The sequence below is a fragment of the Hemicordylus capensis genome, chromosome 4 (genome assembly GCF_027244095.1).
Source record: "Hemicordylus capensis ecotype Gifberg chromosome 4, rHemCap1.1.pri, whole genome shotgun sequence".
Taxonomy (NCBI): domain Eukaryota; kingdom Metazoa; phylum Chordata; class Lepidosauria; order Squamata; family Cordylidae; genus Hemicordylus; species Hemicordylus capensis.
The window spans coordinates 283,033,630-283,055,305 of record NC_069660.1 but is presented as its reverse complement, the minus strand read 5'-3'; the positions used below and the strand labels follow the sequence as shown (position 1 = coordinate 283,055,305).

Here is a 21,676-nt window from a genome sequence, read left to right as displayed (position 1 = left end):
GCTTCTCGTCTCTCCTCCGGACAACGCTCTCTCTCCTCTCACGAGATATGCTACACACCTACATATGTCCTAAAGCTTCTAAATATATGGATATTCAACTAAATATAAATGTTTAGGCACAGTAGCTGACATACAGAGACAAATTATTCAAAGTAGGCTCATTGAAATTAAAAAGACAAGTTAGTCAATGTCTCGTTTGTCCTTTCAATTTCAATGGGACTACTCTGAGTAATTTTCCTCACTATGTCAGCCAGCAGGAATCCAATTTTCTCTCACACATGAGGGTTATGGTTGTAAACAGGTTTACTCTCTGCTTTCACCCACATAATCCTTCCAAGCATACCCTAGCCCCAAATTCTCTTTTGCATGAGCCTGCCATAAGTTCCTCACAGGGACTACATCCTAACCCTACAGGGAATACTCTGATGAAGTAGTAGTAGCCAGGCTTGAACACCTAAATGGGAGCACTATAAATGTCACTTTTACTATCAAATGTGGAAAGCTGGAATTAACCAAAACTCCTTTTTTAGTTAATGGTTTAAAACAGGGGTTCCCAACCCATGGTACTCCAGATGTTGCTGAACTACAATTTATTGTGGCTGAGGATGATGGGAGTTGTAGTTCAGCAACATCTTGAGTACTACAGGATGGGATCCCCTAGTTTAGGAGATGTGTGCTGAATCTCTGGAGGAGTCCAGAATCTTAACACCCCCACACACTACTTAAAAGGCAAAAAAGGAAGATCCATGAAGTGGGGGTGGCATTGCTGGGGAAGACAGGGAGGGCAGAAGAGAGCCTGGTCCAAGGGCACATGATAAAGCTACCTTGCTAAAGCTGTGCTCAGTGGCTGGTTGGGTGATCCAGGTATGCCACCTTTGGGGTAGGGGCCATAGCTCAGTGGTAGAACATCTGCTTCGCATGCAGAAGGTCCCAGGTACAATCCCTGGCATCTCCAGGTAGGGCTGGGGAAAACTCTTACCTGAAACCTTGGAGAAGCTACTGCTGGTCAGAGCAGAGAATACTGAGCTAGATTAACCAATGGTCTGACTTAGTATAAGGCAGATTTCGACTGTGTTCTGAAGGTGTGGGCTTGCTGGTGTTCACCAATTTATCTTTTCTCCTGATTTCCCCTCTCCCCTTACAGTTTAAGCATGGTGAAGCTAGCTAGCTCATTAACACATCCCCTCCTAGCCAGATTTTGACCTGCTATGTCCTGGAAAATCCTCCAGTTTAATATAATTTTGGACTGATTTATTTTCAACCCTTGGATTTTCTTCTTCTTCTTCCTATTTCATTGTTGAGAATAGCTATAAGAATGGCCCAGAACTCACCAGCAAGACAGGATGTACAGCTTTCAGTCGAAGCCACTTGAACAACGTCATCCAGAGCTCAGGGCAGCACACTCCAAATGCAGCAAGCATGCACACATAGGGAGTCCATAGGTACTTCATGCTAGAAAACCATCACGTGAATCCAAAAGATGAGACTGTACAGGTCACTGTACATAATTACAAAACCAATCTATTCAATAATTGGTTGTACACCACCTAGATATTTCTATATTATTAGGTGGTATATAAATTCAATCAATCAATCACTGCCCCCCCACCAACTTAAGAAGGCACCAAAGACTATAAGGAAACCTACAGCTATTTTCCTGCAAAGTACTTCTGCGTGAGATTTCCTTTGATTTCCATGCATTTCACATGGGTTCCATCTGACCCAGATGTCTCCCAGTATGAAATTAACCTGGTATGGTTAGCACGTGAACAAAATCAGGCATCAGCATATGCTAAGAGATATATTACAAAATTAGTGCAAGAAATAGTGCTGTACTTAAAAAAAAAAATCAATTAAAATGCTCTAAAGCGGGGTCCCCAAACTGCGGCCCTCCAGATGTTGCTGAACTACAATTCCCATCACCCCCGACTACAACTTATTGTGGCTGGGATGATGGGAATTGTAGTTCAGCAACATCTGGAGGGCCGCAGTTTGGGGACCCCTGCTCTAAAGGGTCCTATTGTTTCAGAACAAGTTGCAGGCAGCAGCAGTGAAAGTTTAGCAAAGTGATAAAGACAAGAGCAGTGAGAAGAACTTTCCAGAACACATAACAAAACCTTCTGCTTAAAGCTATTTGTACTAAAAGTGACTATTTTGTAACTAATGCAAATTATGAACCAGCCACTGGTATTAGTTCTGAAATTATCCTCCTCCCCTTCCTGAGAAGAAAACAAAGGCCGCGTGTACATTTCAGAAGATAGAGGGAAATAAAGCTGCTTCAAGACTTACCCTTCCATCATCATTGCAAGCAACCCTAGTGCAATCGTGTGAAATACATGATACACAACTTCTGGCCTTTCTCCAATTCTCCCACCCTCAAGCATAGTCGTCTCATTGGCCGGTTCACCACTGGGCCATTTGGAAGAGAAAGAGATAGGCATCATTCCTCCTGTTCCTTTAGAGTCTTTCTGAACTGAAACAACCTTCATAAAGTCCATTGACTAGGGGTGTGCAATTCGATTTGCATGCCAATTTGGGGCCGTTCTGTGGATTCAACCACAGATCGAATCACCCCCTTAAATGAAGGGGCTGACAGGGGTGTATCTAGGGCAGGGCAGGCAGGGCACATGCCCCGGGTGCCACTTGAAGGGGGCGCCATTTTGTAAAAAAATTAAAAAAAAAAAAACCATGACTGCCAAATACAAAATGGCCACCGTGCATGCTCAAATGGCCTCTGTGAGGCCCTAAGTCATGCCAGGCCTTGCAGAGGCCATTTGAGCATGCGCGGTGGCCATTTTGTTTTCAGTGGCCATTAAAAAAAAAAAAGATTATTTTTTAAGATGGCCACCGCACATGCTCAAATGGTCCCTGTGAGGCCCTAGAGGCCAGCGGGGTGAGGGGGAACCTTTGCAAACCCCCCAGCCTTTAGGAAGCCCCCCAAAGGGGCTACATTAAATAAATGTACAAAGGGGCTATTTTAAATAAAAATAAAAATAATAATATGACACTGCACACATATTCAGATTGGCACTATGTACAGAGAATCAGGGCTTGTGAATACTGAGCTGACGCTCTTACTTTGCTTCTTGTGATAAGTGAGTTAAATGTGATGTCTTGCTAATATGGCTATTAATGGTGAGTTTGTCTTTGAATCAGTGTGAAATCCTTAATATTAAGGCCCACTGGGAGTTTCTTGCTCTCTTTCTCTCATTTTAACTATCTTTCTGAAATACTACAATATATTCCAAGCAGTGACACAGTTTACTCTGCATATCCTTTAATTAATTTGCAAAGTATCTGTGAAAAGTCAAATTCTCCATTGAATTTAAAAACTTATGTAATGGTGATGCTACAATGAATAGTAGAGAATTAGACAGGCACTTCTGTTTAGTTTTCCAAGTACACCTCCACATAGTATTTGGGTATTTCATGAGCCCCCCGCATACTGAAATTTGTATTTTTCCAGCCTTTTTTGGTCTGGCTAAGTCCACTGCTAAATAGTTTTTGAAATATTAAAAGATTAACTAGCTTGACTTGTATTTTTCAGCTGATATTATGGTAAAGTTATCTCAAAGATGGGTGTCAGATGCTTGGATAGGGGACGCAATTTCAGTGTTTGCCCTAGGCGCTATTTTCCCTAGATACGCCTCTGGGGGCTGATTAGAGGTTCCATTTTGTGTCTGTGTTTTCCCTTGCTGATTGGCTTTTGGGCACTGGCTTCTGATTGGCTTGAGATCTCCTTGCTTCTTGGTTGGCTTGCTGTCATTCAAATCAAGTCTTGGCATGGGCTACTGTGCCCCCATTGGCTATCAGTGATTGTATTCTTAATCCTGACCAGGCTTCAATCTAGACAGCAATTTAGGCAGTATTGCAATGATGCAACAGAGGACAGGGTAGGGAAGAGACAACAAAATTGCTGCATGTAAGCAATGTAAGATATACACTGAATCACTGGAGAAGAGGCGTGCACAATTTTATACACATCCAACAGCCCCATCCCCCTTGTACATACAATGCAATGTACGATACGAGTGTGGATGCATATACCTATCCCAGATTTACCGGTATATTATCTTCCTATACCTTTTCTTTTTAAATTGAGATGTAAAAATGGAAGGCCTAGACATTTATTTTATTTTTAAATTTATTTTTGTTGTTAAATGTATACCCTGCCTTTCATTAAGAAAATCTCAAGGCGGCTATAGGAACATAGAAGGCTGCCTTATACAGAGGCAAACCATTGGTCCATCAGGCTCAACACTGTTTGGCAGCAGCTCTCCAGGTTTTCAAGCAGGATCTTTTCCAGCCCTACTTGGAGATGCTAGGGAGTGAATCTGGGACCTTCTGCATGCAAAGCATATGCCCACTCCCTGAAATTCATACAAACAGACTAAGCACTTATAGGGTAATGTGCAATGCATGTTTGTGTGTGTGGAACGGTACACAGGGCTACTACTCCCATGTACCATTTTTCCCTCTTGAAACCCTTTTCACTACAACTGACATATGCTGGGAAAGGCTGATCAATTACATCCATATTTGCATGTAAGTAACGTATAACCTGTGAAATGAGCTGAGAATGGTTAGAAGAGAACTTACCTAATTCTTCTAAAGATGGCCTGTCCGACAGAGCAAAGACAAATAATTAGCACTAAAATGTAGAAAGGCAACAATGAGGACTGAGTGAGACGCAGAAAGAAGTCTTGGGATGGTGTCTGCAGGGACTCTTGACAAAGGAGCCAGTTCATGATAAAGTTCCTATTCATTTCAAAAAGAAGAGATGAAAATGGGGCATGAGATCATCCAGTCAGCATACACCTGCATTTTTCTTATGGGTATAAAAATTAAGTTTCTCACCTGATTAAACAAATCAAAGTCAATTAATTGATTAAATCTGCATAACACACTAGCAAAAAGCATCTTATACTTTTCATGAACCTTGTATTCACACTGAATGGGTACGCGCATGCACAGTAGCCTCATTGGGAAAGCCAAATTGTGTGTAGCCAATGCCACTCTGAGTTTAATGCCTTTGCAGAATTACAGCCTATACCGAGTCATGTTTATAAGTAGCTCTGTACCAAAGATCATCCGTTTCCAAAATAATGAAAAACAAGTCATGAGAAGGAACTCCCACTCTCAGTGGGAAAAGCCACTGCTTGAAACCCTGGAGAATTGCTGCCAGGTAGGGCTGATAAATTCTTAGGCCGACTCTGTGTGGTCCTTCAGGGATCAGGGTGTACAACAATGTGTATTTTGCAAAGTTATTACTTTGGACTTACTTAGTGCTGTTTAAACCCAATTTTACTTCGAGAACTTGCATTAAGTGCTCATTTTCTTTATGAGGAATAAAGGTCTGGAAAAAAAACAACAGAAAGGAAATTGCGTCAGCACCACTCTCAACTAGGGATGAACTGAACTGGTTCGGCACCTCCTTAGGGAAGCGCCGAACCGGCTCGGGCGACCACATCCAAACGGGTTCGGGGGGTGGGGGGGATCGGTCCCTTTAAAAAAAACAAACAGGTAAGCAGGTCCTTACCTGCTCCTCCATCACCCCACCATTTTTCTGGGCACAGTGCTCACTTTCCAAAAGTCTGCGTTCAGTGCTGCTCCTCCTCTGCCGCACCCGGAAAAGTGGTGGGGCGGCAGAGCCTACCACTCCCGCAGCTGTCTGAGCTGGTTTGGGCACATCCCTATTCTCTCAACTATTTCCCTACACTTTTCAGGTAGTCATTGTCCCATCTAACAAGTAGTTACAACTGCATCTTATAAAGTTACCAGTGTCGTGTTGAATGCCAGGGACTATATCTATCTATATATAAAATAAAAATATAAATTCTGCTATGCAGATTCCACAATACAATATTAGACCTGCTGCTGCATTCTGATGAAAATGTATGGTTTAAAAAAAACAAAGGAGCAGGCACGATGCTTCGCACGTAGACTACTACTAGATTAATAAAAGCACAATAAAAATAGGTACACATAGATAAACTCAGTATAAAAGTTCTGACTGCAGGAACAATCAGCAGTCACCAGATGTCTGATACAAAATGTACAAATTTACCAATTACCAAAATGCAGAAGAGAAAGCATTTAGCAGGAGTCCAAGTGAAGACACCATGTGTGAGAAAACCCTGCTCTAGATTACTACTACTACACAACTTTTCAACAAAGAAGTTCTCAAAGCTGTTTACATAGAAGAAATAAGATGGTTCCCTGTCCCAAAAGGGCTCACAAGCTAAAAGAGCTATTACAGAGTAAATCTCCTTTAAAAGGAAAGCTTCCGGAGCAGGTCTTCTCTGAAGATCTTCACGGTAAGGGGCAGCCCATACAGGGAACTGGTTCCCCAAGATATGCTGGCCTCAGTTTATTTAGGAATTTTAAAAGGTCAAGCCTTGATCAGGTCAAGCCTTGATCATGGCAAGTGGGCCATAACAAATTTCTCTCTTTGCTCTTGCTTCTCCTAACTTATTTTTTCTACAAGAGATTTGTTTCACTGCTCTGTATCCAAATGGACAAACAACACGTTACATTAAACATGTCAATGGCCCCAGTGTGCTTAGTTCTTTGCCAAAGAACAACCGTGTGGGAACTGTGATGTGGGGTGGTGAAAGAGGAGTCACCTGGAGCAACTATCCCTCCATGGGAGCTTCCCTTGTGCGGCAACGGCTATGAAAGTAGGCGATCAGATCAGGACCACAGAGGGGGTTTTGGGTTAAGGCCTCACCCCCAGATCACCCCACCACACAAACACCTGCTATTTAATCAAAGAAAACCTAACCAAGGCAAGACCAATGACATTTTTGATAGGACTATGCAAAGATTTGGCTTTGAAGTCAAAACATCTGTTCATCACCCCTGGCCCCACGCGGAGGTGGCTGCTCTCAGCACTTACCTCCTTGTAGAGCAGTCCTGTGCCAGCACTTTTAAGGGCCATTAGAAAGGATCTGGAGCAGTAGAAAACTCCAGTGACATTTTGAAGGACATGCAGCAAGATGTGTGGGGAATGGTGGGAAATGTAGTCCTTCTCAGCACCTTCCCTATATAGGACTACTTTTCCCAGTACTGTATGCACACCTTGCCATGCATCTTCCAAGATGTCAGTGGGAGATCCATAGCTTTGAACTCCTTTAATGGCCCTCCCTAGTGCTGCACACAGGACTGCTCTGCACAAAGGTAAGCACTGGGAGCCACTGCCTCCCTGTGGGGCCAGGGGTGATGTGTAGATGATTTGGCTTTGACACTTCAAGGCCAAAATTTTGCACAGTCCTAATGTTCAGCATATGATGCAATTCGGCCCCAGAAATCTTAAGTAGACTATTCTGTCTCATTTACTGGAGAGTCAACACCATTGGTTGTAGCCACAAAAACTTGCCAACTGTGATTGTAGCCCTATTCTCAACTTTGGAATGCGTGTATCCTCAAGATGTGGAGGATGACAGAAGAACACACCTGCTGGACCTGCCACAGCATATGAAAAGTGCCATCTGCATTTCCAATGACCATGTATTCGGCTGTAAATCTGATTACTGATGTCTTACGTTAGTTTTACACCATGGCTTTCCCTTGCTTTTAACATAATATGAAATGCTATATCACCAAATGGAAACTGGGCTGGAGTGGTGTCGCTGCTTCCACAATTTGGTTTCACTCCCTCCCACACCCACGCTTCTTCTCATTCCTTTAGACTACACTCCCGTCTTGATCCCATTCCTGTAAACATCACCTAGCAATGTTAGTAGTTCAAACCCCCCCCCCAAAAAAAAACCCAGCCTTGGCAAAAGGAAAGCATACACTGACATTTTGTGAACAGCTCATTTCATCAGTTTAGTTCATTCTCGATTTCACTGGAAAGAATACCAGCTGAAAGAGGGCTGGGGAGGTGGTTTCCTAAATGACTAATTCTGGTAAGACAACCAGATGCCTCCATTATTGTATTTGATTAAATGAAATAACTTCGGGGGGGAAATGAACCTTACCTTCACTGCAAAATTCAAAGTCACTGTCATTGTGAATACCAAATAAAAATAAATGATGTTCAGCATCCTTGAAAAAAATGTCCCCGTTTTTGTATTCATCTGCCAAAAGAAGGAAGTTTTAAAAAACCATTAAGCTCCATAGGGATATGCCAGGACAGACAGATGCACAGCTACGAGATTAGATCCTTGTCATTACCTGAAGGCATTTTGCAAGCATCACGGCTGCAACAAGGCTTAGCAGCGGGGACACTAATAAAGCTGGATTTTCAAACTGTAACACGTATCCCAGAAAGACAGAAAACAGGTAGATTTTATACACCTCATGCACCTGTGGAGAGGAAAGATAAAATAAAAAGATCACACCATTTAAGAGATGAAAGATCTCAGCAACAAGAAGCAATCTCGTCTCTTTTACTACAAACTCCCCCGCCCTAAAAATTGATCTCTCTATTTCAAATAAGTTAGGACTAAATAATCTGGTGATTGGGATGCAGCTCCGTTGCCCCTTGATCAAAGGACTTGGCTATAACAATCACTGGCTTACATCCAGATTAAGTTACTCATGAGTAATGCTATTGAAATTAGTGAGACAATCCGTGAGTAATTTAGTCTGGATGTAAGCCAGGGACTTTAATAGTCTGTCTCATAACTGTAACGGGGGGGGGGATGGAGGGAGGGAGTAGGAGTGCAACGCACACTCACAAACACACACACTCAATCTCTATAAGCTACCAGAGAGGAAGGTTTCAGACCAGAGTACACTAGTTTAAAAATGTTGAAATCCCCAGTCTAAAAAAAACAGGAGGGATATCTGCGCAGATGCCAGCACAGTGTACCCTGTAGCAGAGTCTCAGATGTTGTTGACTACAACTCCCAGCATCCCCAGCTCCAGCTACAACGGCCTTTGGTTGGTGATTATGGGAGCTGTAGCCAACAACATCTGGGAACCCCTATTACAGGAAACAATGGTTAGCAACCTACACCCTGCCACCTACATGCATAGGGGAAAGCTCTTTAGATCCCAGCCAATGTGTTTAGAATCAGGAGGGTAGACATGTATCTGAAGCCTGAAGAACCTAGTAAGATTTTTCGAAGTGAACATTTTCAACAGAAAGTTAAAAAGGGAATTTTTTTTAAAGGTACTTTCACCTACCCACCCCATAGCGATCCCATGAATCAAGCTTTTAGAAGGAAGGGGGAGAAGGGGGGTTGGGGGTGGGAAGCACTGAATTAACAATAGATATTTAGTTCAATGGTCAGAATACCTTCTCCGTCTGTGCAAGAGTCAAGATGTCCAGCAAGAGGAGACACACAGCTTGGACAAATAGGAGATAATGACTGTACTCCCACATCATCATAAACATGTAGGTTGACGCACTCACCAACAGGTAGCAAAATCTCTGGAGGTGGGATGGGAAAGAGAGAAAGTATTTGGCGGTTGTGGGGTGGGGGAAATCATCCTAATCACCATATACTCATTTCATGTGAAGAGTGAGGAAACAATGAAAAAACAGTGGCTGGGCTCCAGAGGGTCCCTTATACAAATGGAAGGTACTTCCACTTGGGCAAGGCACCCTCAATTCCCCCCACCTGTTGCGGCACCCCAGATGACATCCTCGCCGCTTCAAAAAGTCCCCTGATGCTCAGGAGCAGCTTGGGGGAGGCAGAAGCAGCTGCAGCAACAGGGAGCAGGTGGAGAAGCCCAGCTGTGCGAGCCAAGCTCTGCTTACGCTCCTCTGAACCAACCCATTGTGCAAGTAACTGGCATTTTATTTATTATCTCACACATAAAGTAAATGCAGATTAGTAAGTAAACGTTAGTTAGTTATTCATTCATTCCATTTCTGTACCACACCATACAAAACAGTCCCTGGGCGGTTCACAATCTTAAAAAAACCAAAAAACATTAAAGCATTGACACAATTAAAACCATTTTTAAAAATACAAATAAAAAATGCTAAAACCTGAAGCTTTAATACTATAAACTGGCTAAACAGGTATGTTTTCAGGTCTTTCTTAAAAGCATTCAGAGAAGGGGAAATTCTAATTATTCTAATTATAACAACTATTATTAACCCGATTCCCTACACGTCAGCAAAAAGGAGAGGCCTAACAGCATTGAAAAGTGGAATGTGTGTTCATTATATATTTTGCCTTCGTGCACTCTTGGCAAGCAGTCTCTTCTTTCAAAAGACAAGGTCATACAAGGAAATGACAGGTGAGAATCGCACTATGCAGGCCACCTGCTAATTCACGAACCTGTTTGGATGAAAGTTATTAAAAAGAGCAGTAGCCCTTTTTATAAAAACGTTGGCGTTTCAGCTCAAAGCTGCTCCGTACGTGGTATCCCCAGCTATCAGCACAGGGGTGGCGGCGCAGGAGACACTGAACAAAACATTGAAAATGCAGCACTGAAAGCGATACAAAAGGTCAAGAATGGAAGGGTTATCTGGGGAACTGTACATGGGCAGAATACGTCTAAATACAGTCCCCCTCCAAACCTATATTGCCTACGTGACCCCGACAGCCAGGGGAAATCTGACAGGTCCTCACATTGCTTGAGAAGCTGCTCCCAATCAGTGATTTTTTTTTTAATGTATATTTATACACGGCCTTTCTAGTAAAACACTAACAGCTCTGGGGCACACTAAGAAGTGCCTGCATGCCTAAGCTGTGTTTTGAATCCCAATGTGTCCCTCATCATCATCCCACTCCCAAGGGCTTGCTTTGACACGTCCCAACCTGTGGTGCTCTTTCCCCTGGACCTTGAGGCCCAAGTCCAGGGCCTCCACACCCCTTGGGGGCCCCCAAATCCTCTTTAGTCTGTCTTGGGTGGTGTGGTCACTGCTGACCGGCACTGTGCTGGGCAGCAGAGTGTGATTGTGATCTGTGCCGGGTGCTTTAGAGACAGAGAGGGGAGTGGGGGAAGAAATATGTGGGATGGGAATACGTTAAGTTGTCTGTTGAAATGTTTCCGCTACAGTATATTTGCGTGTTCATCATACACACACACACACACACACAGAGAGATAGATGCTTAACGTGTGGGGGGGGGGGCTCCAGCAAGGAGCAGGGGCTCCAAAGCTGGAAGGGGGGCTCCTTTAGGTCCAGGCTTCAAAATTACCTAGGTGCACCTCTGGTCCCAACTGAAGCCTGAATCATTTTTTTCTGCCCAGAATAACTAGGCTTGTTCACATGACCACTGGCAGGGTAGGAGAAGCACCCAGCCTAGGTGGGAGAGCTGAGCGCGTCCCACCCAGATTCCTTCCCCAGCTTTTTACCGAGGTAGGAGGAAAAGCCACCCTAAGCAGCTGCCGCCATGCACATGATAATTCTACCCACCTCCCACCAAACACATGACTGAAAACTGGCCATCCCTGCTGGCAGTCATGTGGACAAGCCTACAGTATTGCAGAGCTGGGTAACAGCAGGTTATATTAGAAATGTTCATTGCCACATTTTCCAACTAACCCCTGCAACCATGAGGTCTAGAAACTTCCTTTAAGGGGAGAGGGAGTGGGAGAGAATTTGGTTGCCCAGAGCTCAGAACACACAAAATGTGACTACATTAATACAATACAGTACTAAAATACAATTACATTCCATTTCAGCCGTGTTTATCATACCTCAGCAGAAGAGGGTATGTTGTGTTTTAAATAGCCCGTAAGAGCAGCAACCTGACATGCAAAATATGGCAGTGCCCAATTTTCTCTTGAAGGGATAGAGTAATCTATTCTTGTTGTATCTGCCCTGAAAAAGATATGGAGGGAGAACAACAACAACAAAACATTACTGAGTTACATATGGAACATACAGTTTAAGTCACTGATTACTCTTATCAGTAGTAATCTTATCTACTCTTATCAGAAGCTAAAGGGGACTCTTATCAGAGGCTAAAGGGGACTGGTCCCAGGCTGCCTTGCTTCCCAACATATTAGACACTTGAATTAGATAATACGTTCTCTTGAAAGCAGAGAGAACTTATCTTCATCAGCAACAACATTCAGTTTCTAGATTATTCTTGTGAGGAAAACAGACGCCATTCAAAGGAGGCTGAGGCACTTTCCAGACAGTGGCCAACATGATGTGCAACAGTACAGTGCCACTGCACACTGCATCCAGGTTGTTGAGGGCTTGTAAGGCAGCCCCAACACTGCTGAGAATGAGTGGGTGTGAAATCAGCGCTACCGCAGTAACTCCCCCTCACAAAAATAGGGGTCGCCGTGATAGTGCCAACTGAGCAACTCCTCGTTCTCTGCAGCGTCGGGGCTGCCTTATGAATCCACAACTGCCCCAGTGCAGTGTGCAGTGGCACTGTACTGCTGTGCAGTACATCAGCCACTAAAACTTGAAAAAAAGAAGAACTGTCAAAACTAGGCTGGGCTCATTATGAATCTCTCTCTCTCTCGCCCCACTGTGGGATTGTTTTGGAAATAAACGTTTTGGGCCCTCCCTTTCCTCAGGTGTTTTAGAAGGCTGTACTTGGAACAGTGATGATAGAGCAATCTGGGGAATACTGCAGTTTGGGTGGTATGATGATTCTGTCTTTGTTATTGCTCTTTTTATTACCATTGCAGAAGTTATGTTTTCAAGACTGGTTGTTTTGGACTATGTAACCTTATACTTACTCTTAGCCACTTCGAATTTTCTTTCAAAAAGAAAATTAGGGTATAAATAAATGAAGTTATTCACTTTCTGCCCTTCTAACAATTTCTGCCACAGAATAGCTATCTTCATGCAAATTAGGGATGTGCACGAATCGGACTGGCGCCTCCTTTGGGAAGTGCTGATCCAGTTTGGGTGCCTGCAGCCGAACCAGTCTGGCAAGGCAGAGAGCGGTTCCCTTAAGAAGCAGGTCCTTACCTGCCCCACTGCTGCCCCACTGCTTTTCCGGGCACAGCGCTCACTTTAGCAAAGGCTGCGTGTGGCCGTGGTGCTGTTCCCTAGAGCCTGCACACACAGTGTCGGCACACACATGGCTGCAGCTGTGCATGGCGTTTGCTACAGCAAGTGCCAAAAGCGGCAAGGCGGCAGTGGAGCAGGTCAGGGCCTGCTTCTTAAGGGAACCGTTCTGTGCCCCACAAGCACCTGCATAAGCCATTCATGCACATCCCTAACACAAATCACATACATCAGTTAGCAGAAATGTTCTCTCGCAGTTCAGATAGCAGGGGGGAACGGAAAACACTCATGCTCATTCAGTTCAAGCAAAAGCAAAACGGTTAAGCGAAATATTTCCTTAAAATTTTTAAAGTTGCGCTTTACCTGTTAATAAGGAACCAAGCGACCGTCAGCATCCCTGCTAACCAAGTTCCACTCATCAGCCAGCTGGTTACAAACAACGCCGTCACATAGATCCCCTGTAGTCCAAATACTATACCAATGTAAAAATAGACTGGCTCAATAATTTCCTGGAAATTAGAGATAAATATAGTTTTAAAATGGAATCTTAGCCACCGGGGCCCAGTCACAGCAATTTGAAATCCTCATATGGAAAACCACACACAATGAAGTGCATGATCGGGGGAGCAGCAACGGAAACCCCCTCTGACCCCCAAAGGCTAGCATCTTATACGTTAGAGGCAATGCAAAGAGACATTGTGAGGCAGGAGTCTTATTTTCACATGGCTTCTCCCCACCCCCCACCCTTCAGTCTTGGGCTGCGGCTGGGATTTCGTCAATCTCCTACCTGTTGCTTCCTTGCCTGAATTGCTAAAACATCCTGCAGCTGGGCCAAGTTTGTCTGACAGGGCGAGGGAGAGGCACCCCTATTGGACTCTCTATACTCCTGGCCTTTTATAAAGGTGGGCAACACAGGTGGCACAGCCCGCAGCACTGCCACCAAAGGGGGCCGGCCTTTGGTGGTGGCCTTCAGGGGTGGGATTCCAGGGCTGGGGTAGACTTTACTGTGTCTGCTCCCTAAAGGAGAGACTCCTGCTGACCACAGTGCTACTGTTGCCAAACGCGTTGTTGGGCCAAGTGCAGGAATGAGTACTGGGCTGTTCAGAGATGGGGAGACTGAAGGTGACATTACAGAGGGTCAGGAGAGGCTAGTGTTCCGGTCTGGTCCCAGCTTGTCCCAGAGGGGTACTCTGTGGTGGAGCAGGTGAGAGGATGTGGGTGGGGAGGTGGTGTGGCTGAGGCCCACAAGAATACCATCTTGCTTACCAGGATCCCTGTCAGGCAACTGGCCTATATTGAATGTATGTACCTAAGCCTAGTGACCAAGGATAGGCTGGGACTTCTGTGGGTCTACCGATCATCCCACTGCCCAACAGAGTCCCTAACTGAGTTGATGGACCTGGTTGCAGAGTTGGCGCTGATATAACCCAGACTGTTAGTAGTGGGGGACTTCAATGTTCACTTTCGTTTGTCCAGAGCAGCTCAGGAGTTCACAGCATCCATGACAACTAAGGGACTATCCCAAGTGGTCTCTGAACTGACACATGATGCTGGTCACATGCTTGATTTGGTATTTTGTTCTGATCAGGGATGGTATTCCATGGACAGGGACTCCTGTTATTTCCCCATTGTCGTGGACGGACCACCATCTGGTTAAGGTGGGACTTGCAACCACAACCGGCCTCTGCAGGGGTGAAGGGCCTATTAAGCTGGTCCAACCAAGAAAGTTATTGGATCCAATAGGATTCCAAGAAGACTTGGAAGGGTTTCAAGTTGGCTCTGCCAATAATTCTGTCAATGCTCTGCTGCAAACATGGAATAATGAACTCACTAGAACAGCAGATACAACCACTCCTAAGTATCCTCTCCGACCTGCTTCAAAATTAACACCATGGTATTTGGAAGAATTACAGGAGCTGAAGCAGCAAGGTAGGCAACTAGAGCACAAGTGGAGAAAGACTCAACATGAATCCGAAAGATTACATTTGAAGATCTATGCTCTGCAATATGGGTGGCAAAGAAGTGGTTCTTTTCTGTCCGCATCACTTCCGCAACTTCACATCCAGCAGAGTTGTCTAGGGTTGTGAGAGGGCTAGTACGTGTCTCTTCCCCCTTGAACTAAAATAGGGAACTATCAGTGCTGTGACATTTTTAAATGACCTTTTTTGCAAATAAAATCTCTCTTATTCGGGCCAAAATGGATTCCATATTTATTGCAGAGTTTCTAGGGAGATGTCCAGCAACTCCTCTTATGGTATCAGACTGGATCACTAGCAGTGTGCCCGAACCGGTCCGGCGGCCATTCCAAAGAATGGCCGAACTGCCGGACCGGTCCGGCCCTGCCTGGTTCGGGTCCGGGTGGGGGGTATGCCTTTAAGGGTGGGAGGGCTTGCTTAGCCCTCCCGCCTCCTTGCCCCCGCCAGCGCCCGTATTTAACAGTATAGGGGCGCTGGAAACCAGCCGCTCCCCCCGCCGCCGCCGCGGCGAAAGAACTCCCCAAGCAAGCCAGCCCTCCCTTCCTCCCAGCTAGCTGCCCGCCCGCACACCCACCCACCCACCCGCTCGCTCACCCGCTCACTGGATAAGAAACGAGAGGAGCTCCGGCACAGAGCTCCTCTCGTTCTGAAGGCCTCCTGCAGAATGGCGGCTTGTGTGCGCGCGCATGCGCGCGCCGCAAAGCACGCCGTTCTCCGGAGGCCCGGTCTACCCGCCAGGAAAGGGCCGGGTAGACCGGGCCTCCAGAGAACGGCGTGCTTTGCGGTGCGCGCGCGCAAGCCGCCATTCTGCAGGAGGCCTTCCGAACGAGAGGAGCTCCTCTCGTTTCTTATCCAGTGAGCGGGTGAGCGAGCGGGTGGGTGGGTGTGCGGGCGGGCAGCTAGCTGGGAGGGAGGGAGGGCTGGCTGGCTTGGGGAGTTCTTTCGCCGCGGCGGCCGCGGCGGCGGGGGGGGGGCGGCTGGTTTCCAGCGCCCCTATACTGTTAAATACGGGCGCTGGCAGGGGCAAGGAGGCGGGAGGGCTAAGCAAGCCCTCCCCGCCCTAAAAACAAGGCCCCCCTTCGGTGCCGGTCCGGACTTCTCCGGACCGTGCACATCACTATGGATCACTTTCAGTTTGTGACTCCTGAGGATGTGGACAAACTGCTTTGGACTGTACATCCTACCACCTGTTCTCTTGAGCCTTGCCTAACCTGGCTCATTTCATGAGCCAATGTGGTGTAGTGGTTAGAGTACTGGACTAGGACCGGGGAGACCCGAGTTCAAATCCCCATTCAGCCATGAGACTTGCTGGGTGACTCTGGGCCAGTCACTTCTCTCTCAGCCCAACCTACTTCACAGGGTTTTTGTGAGGAGAAGCTTAAGTATGTACTACACTGCTCTGGGCTCCTTGGAGGAAGAGCGGGATATAAATGTAAAATAAATAAAAAATAAATCTGCCAATAGTCCTATCAGAGAGGGTCTGGTATATATTAGAAATGCTTCTCTGAAGGAGGACAGGATGCCTCCTTGCCTTAAGGAGGCAATTATTAGACCTTACTTGAAGAAAGCTGCACTGGATCCCTCAGAGTTAGCCAATTATAGACCTGTCCTCAATCTTCCATGGTTGGGCAAGGTGATTGAGAGGCTGGTGGCCTCTCAGCTCGAGGTAGTCTTGGAGAAAACAGGTTATCCAGACCCATTTCAAACTGGCTTTCATGTGGGCTATGGGGTTGAGACTGCCTTGGTCAGTCTGATGGATGATCTCCAATTGGATTTTGACAGAGTGAGTGTGACTCTGTTGACCCTTTTGGATCTCTTGGTGGCTTTCGATACCATCAACCATGGCACTGTTTTACAGTGGTTCCAATCCTACCTCTCTGGCGGATTCCAGATGCCGTCACTTGGAGACTGCTGCTCTGCAAAGTGAGAGTTACTATATAGAGTTCCACAATGCTCCATACTGTCTCCAATGCTTTCTAACATCTATGTGAAACCACACGGAGAGATTAGCAGAAGATTTGGTGCAGGGTGTTATCAATATGCTGCTGACACCCAGACCTATTTCTCAATATCAGCTTCATCCAGAAATGGCCTAACTTCCCTATATTCCTGCCTGGAGATGGTAATGGATGAGGGATAACAAACTGAAATTGAATCCAAATAAGATGGAGGTACTTAAGTGGGCAGCGGGGAAATGCTTGACTAACAAGCAGAAGGTTGCCAGTTTGAATCCCCGCTGGTACTATATCGGGCAGCAGCAATATAGGAAGATGCTGAAAGGTATCCTCTCATACTGCACGGGAGGAAGCAATGGTAAACCCCTCGTGTATTCTACCAAAGAAAACCACATGGCTCTGTGGGCACAAGGAGTCAAAATTGATTTGACGGCACATTTTACTGACTGTGGGGAGTCAGAACTTGAGAGATGATTTAGATTTGCCTGTTCTGGATGGGGTTACACTCCCCCAGAAAGAGCAAGTACATAGCTTAGGAGTGCTCCTGGATCCAAAACTTTCTCTGGTCTCTCGGGCTGAGGCAATAGCCAGGGGTGCTTTTTATCAGCTTCGGCCAATATGTCAGCTACACCCATTTCTAGAGGAAAATTATCTTAAAACAGTGGTGCATATGCTGGTAAACTCCAGGCTTGACTACCGTAATGCACTCTACATGGGGCTGCCTTTGTACATAGTCTGGAAACTACAATTGGTGCAGAATGCCACAGCCAGACTGGTCTCCAGGATAATCCTGAGTTGCCAGTAACCAGGCACCATGTCACCAGATGCCACTGGTGTCCAGAAAGGGAGAAGCTGTAGAGATCAATGCTTTCTCAGCCAAGGACCTGCCTACTGCTAGACTAAGGCAAAACTCAGGACTAGTTAATTAGTTAATGTGTTTGTAATTTCTTTTGAATTTCCCCCAGTTCCTTATTCTATTTCCCCCAGTTCCTTATTCTGTGTGTAACCCTTATTTCTTAATAAATTTCACATAATTAGAAGTGGCTTCAATCTGGTTTAAAAGGTTCTGAAGGGTTACTTGCAAAACTCTTCCCCATGAGCTTCATAAGATCTTGTGCTACTGTTGAGTTGGTTTTAGATTAATATATTGTCTGGAACTAGGTTGTGTGGACTCTCTGGCTGTATAGTGCCTGTAAGTCCCAAGCCAGACAGTTCTAAGTTGTTGAGGCTGTGTGAGCCCAGTCAGTGGCTTTAGATCAGTCTTCAACTGGTGGCAGCCTACCTCCCAGGAGTGGTGTGCTCCTAAATTGGGATCAGAGCAATCTTCTACAGAATAGATACCAGGATAAGCATAGCGTAACCCCTATCTTGTCACAAGGGCCAATTCACACAACACAGAAAGCCAGGTCACATGATCCTAATTAGGGTAGGACAATTATCCTACCCAAGTTCTGGAGCTGTTCTCGCTCCAGTTCTCCAATTGTCTGCTCGTAAAAAAACCCAACATGGTGAGTAGAGAGGGAAATGATCGTGTGTGAGGTTTGCTCTGGATAGGAGGGCTTTTCCTCCTGTCTTATTAACCAGCTGGATAAATCTGCTGGTTAGGATGCAGCCCTCTTACACAGAGGGAGCCTCACACACGATCACTTCCCCTACCTCCTATCCTGCTTTATACAAGCCCATATTCAGAAAACAGGAGTGCACACACTTGTCCTACCCTAATTACGCCTGTGTGAACCAACCTAGAGTGAACAAGAGCTGGGGTTTTCTGGGTTCATGTAGCATCACCCGTACACACAGTGCAGCTCACCAGTCACCTGCTGTGCCCCCAGGTATGGTTAGTAGCTCCAAAGTAAAACCAGCTGTTTGCTTTAGGAAGCATGCATCCCTTTGACATGTCACCACGTACTGCAAAAAGCAAGAGAGAGAAGACCTACTTCACTGCCAGATGCTTGGTATAATACACTGGCAATCAACTCTGGATACAGAGTCATTTGTCGGACTGCATTCAGAGTCTTCAGTGACAGAGTCTGGTTGTCATGGGTAAGCTGATAAACACCTAAGAGGGAAGGGGACACAGTCGGCATCATTATGCAACCTCCCACAGCTCAAAATACAGAGGTATCTACAATATTTCCTTCTGCTGCACTGTAAAGATGACATTTGAGGTGTACAATTGCTCCATGGGTTGGAGTCTGGGAATGTTGGCTGATATTCAGACCAACGATGGGTACACCCAAAATGCTCTGCATGTGCAGCAGGGGAAGGGCAATTTTCGCCTATCCTTCTTCGTTCTGCAGTCCTCTATGCCTCCTCAAAATATGTCCCCAAGAGTCCCATAACCCTCAGAAAATATTTATGGGAGGCACTGTGAGCTTGCAGAAGGAAGAAGGAGAGGGACATAGATGAATGGTGCAAGTTGCCCCTCTTGTGCATGTACAAAATGTATATGGGGACATGTAACATTATTCTGGATGTCAACCACTCTCTACAATTTCCATTAAAATATGGTTTATAAAAAGCTGTTTGATGCCATCATAATATTCACTGACAACATAGAAGGGAACATTTACCTATAGAGATCACATGAGCATTGAGAGAGAGAAAAACTAAAGAGAAAAATAGGCAAGGCTTCCAGTAGAAAATGAAAACCACATTTGGCCATGAGTCTGCATGGGCACCATAGACTTAATTTAAAGATTAATTTTTAAAGTGTACAATAAGTCCCAAGTTAGACAGAGTGTAAACTTTTTTAATTATATAAGCTTTCAGTTTATCTGCTCAAGAGTTCTGTATAGTCTACCTTGCTCTCTGCTCTCCTCATCCTGCAATAAGATTGTCAAAATAAAAACCTATCACTGCTACCTTCACTGATTTTGTCTCCATAGTTAGCAACTCGTGTATTTGCCTTACCTCTTTTAAAGGATGGTGCTTTTAACAATTCTTTATAAAAAGAGTAGTAAACGGCACTATCACCCTGGAATGTAATTTCTCGTTCAAGCTCCTGTAAGAAAAACAATAACAACTTATAGTCAACTTCTACACTGGTTTGTTCTGAATAAACTACCATTTACTACACTTTGAGAAAACTGGATTTAATAAAACATCAGAAAATTCACTGTTTTTCCTATTTAAATGAAAGACCTGGGCAGTGTGGCTATCGCTTCTTGGAGATTTCCACAATCACAAAAGTATGTTTATTCATTGTCATGATTGTAGAAATTTTTTGAGAGCGCCAGCATGGTGCAGAGGTTAGAATGTTGGACTAAGACTAAGGAGACCTGAGTTCAAATCACCATTCAGCCGTGAAACTCACTGGGTGGGCCAGTCACTTCTCTCTCAGCCTAACCTACCTCACAGGGTTGCTATGAGGATAGGAACATAGGAAGCTGCCTTATACCAAGTCAGACCCTTAGTCCATCTAGCTCAGTATCATCTACACAAACGGGCAGCAGCTTCTCCAAGGTTGCAGGCAGGAGTCTCTCTCAGCCCTATCTTGGAGATGCCAGGGAGGGAACTTGGAGCCTTCTCCATGCAAGCATGGAGGTGTTCTTCCCAGAACAGACCCATTCCCTAAGGGGAATTTCTTACAATGCTCACATGTAGTCTCCCATTCAAATGTAAACCAGAGTGGACCCTGCTTAGCAAAGGGGAAAACTCATGCTTGCTACCACAAGACCAGCTCTCCTTGGCAGGATACACATAACCACAGACAATGCTCTGGGGTCCTTGGAAGAACGGCATGCAATACATGTAAAAATAAATAAAACAATAATTAAAGATGTGGGGTCTTCAGTACCATCTAAACTAGCTGACAGCAGTCATCAAAAGTCTCAGGTAGAGGTTTCTCCCAGCCCAGCAACTCAAGATTCTTTTTAAAGAGGAGATGCCATGAAATTAATTCAGGTAATACAGTATGCTACATACTATCACCAACCAGATCTGATTCCTCTGCATACAGAGCATGTATTCCTGAACTACGACCTCACCTACGAATTCAATGAACCGGTGAGCTGCTGAGAACACAATACAGCTCTGGATCTCCACTGAAGAGCTTAATTTTTCTCAGACAAAACAACAGGTCCAAGGACATGGCCTGAACTTCTACACATTGTACAACTGAGCAGGTCTAGATTTGGCCAGACTCTAGATAGGAGAGTGATACATGCATTGCAGAACGAGGGGAAAGGGGAGTTTAAGCTCTTTCCAGGCAGACATGTCAAGATATGCTGCAACCAGAGAAGTGAGAGGCAACAACTGTACAGCATTCCATCCCCAGGGCTTACAGCACTACCCAGAGCAGCAGAGCCAGAACTAGTCATGATGGGAGAAGCCCCATAGTGATTCATATGCCCACCCCATTCTTGTACAAAGGGGGGGGGTATTTTGTATTTACTTATTCCACTTCCTTACCGGCCTGCCAGAGAACCAGAATTTGCGTTCATGGTATGTTGAAAGGTACATGGCATACATCATTCCACTCAAGACTGCTGCAAGGCAGCCAAAGAAAAGCTTTGCAAAACGTGGAATTAAAACATCTGCAAAAGAATTTTACAAGCATCACATAAAACCATCTAGATATGCATTTAACAAGGGTCATGATACATAATTACCCCTGCTAACTTCTTTATAATTAGTTCTCTTAGCCAGCACGCGTGGAGATGTGGCAAGGCAATGCGTGCCCGAGGGAGGCACCTGACTCTGTTTGGCCGGCGGAGGCACCTGGTTGGCTGGGTGCTGGTTGGCCCAGCTGTTGTGAGGAGGAGCCATCTGGGCTGCAGCCTGGGCTGGGAGGTGGGAGGCAGTGGGATGGACTGGCCCTGGCCTGGCGCCAGAGGGGGTGAGTGGGCTTCTATATATT

The 21,676-nt window shown here is 45.4% G+C and overlaps 1 protein-coding gene across 4 annotated transcripts in view; it reads right to left on the bottom strand.

Moving 5' to 3' along the window:
* Positions 1-21,676, bottom strand: part of DPY19L4 (dpy-19 like 4) — a 49,989-nt gene that overhangs the window by 16,254 nt on the left and 12,059 nt on the right. For 3 of the 4 annotated variants that reach the window (XM_053250379.1, XM_053250377.1, XM_053250378.1), the window contains exons 3-13: positions 19,729-19,819; positions 18,753-18,874; positions 13,248-13,393; positions 11,609-11,732; positions 9,248-9,382; positions 8,179-8,310; positions 7,983-8,081; positions 5,283-5,356; positions 4,600-4,758; positions 2,290-2,409; positions 1,332-1,452 (exon numbers count right to left, since the gene is read on the bottom strand). In XM_053250379.1, the coding sequence (XP_053106354.1) occupies positions 1,332-1,452; positions 2,290-2,409; positions 4,600-4,758; positions 5,283-5,356; positions 7,983-8,081; positions 8,179-8,310; positions 9,248-9,382; positions 11,609-11,732; positions 13,248-13,393; positions 18,753-18,874; positions 19,729-19,819 (1,323 nt within the window). Of the gene's footprint in view, positions 1-1,331; positions 1,453-2,289; positions 2,410-4,599; positions 4,759-5,282; positions 5,357-7,982; positions 8,082-8,178; positions 8,311-9,247; positions 9,383-11,608; positions 11,733-13,247; positions 13,394-18,752; positions 18,875-19,728; positions 19,820-21,228; positions 21,354-21,676 lie in introns of all 4 variants that reach the window. The other variant, XM_053250376.1, reaches the window with a different exon arrangement.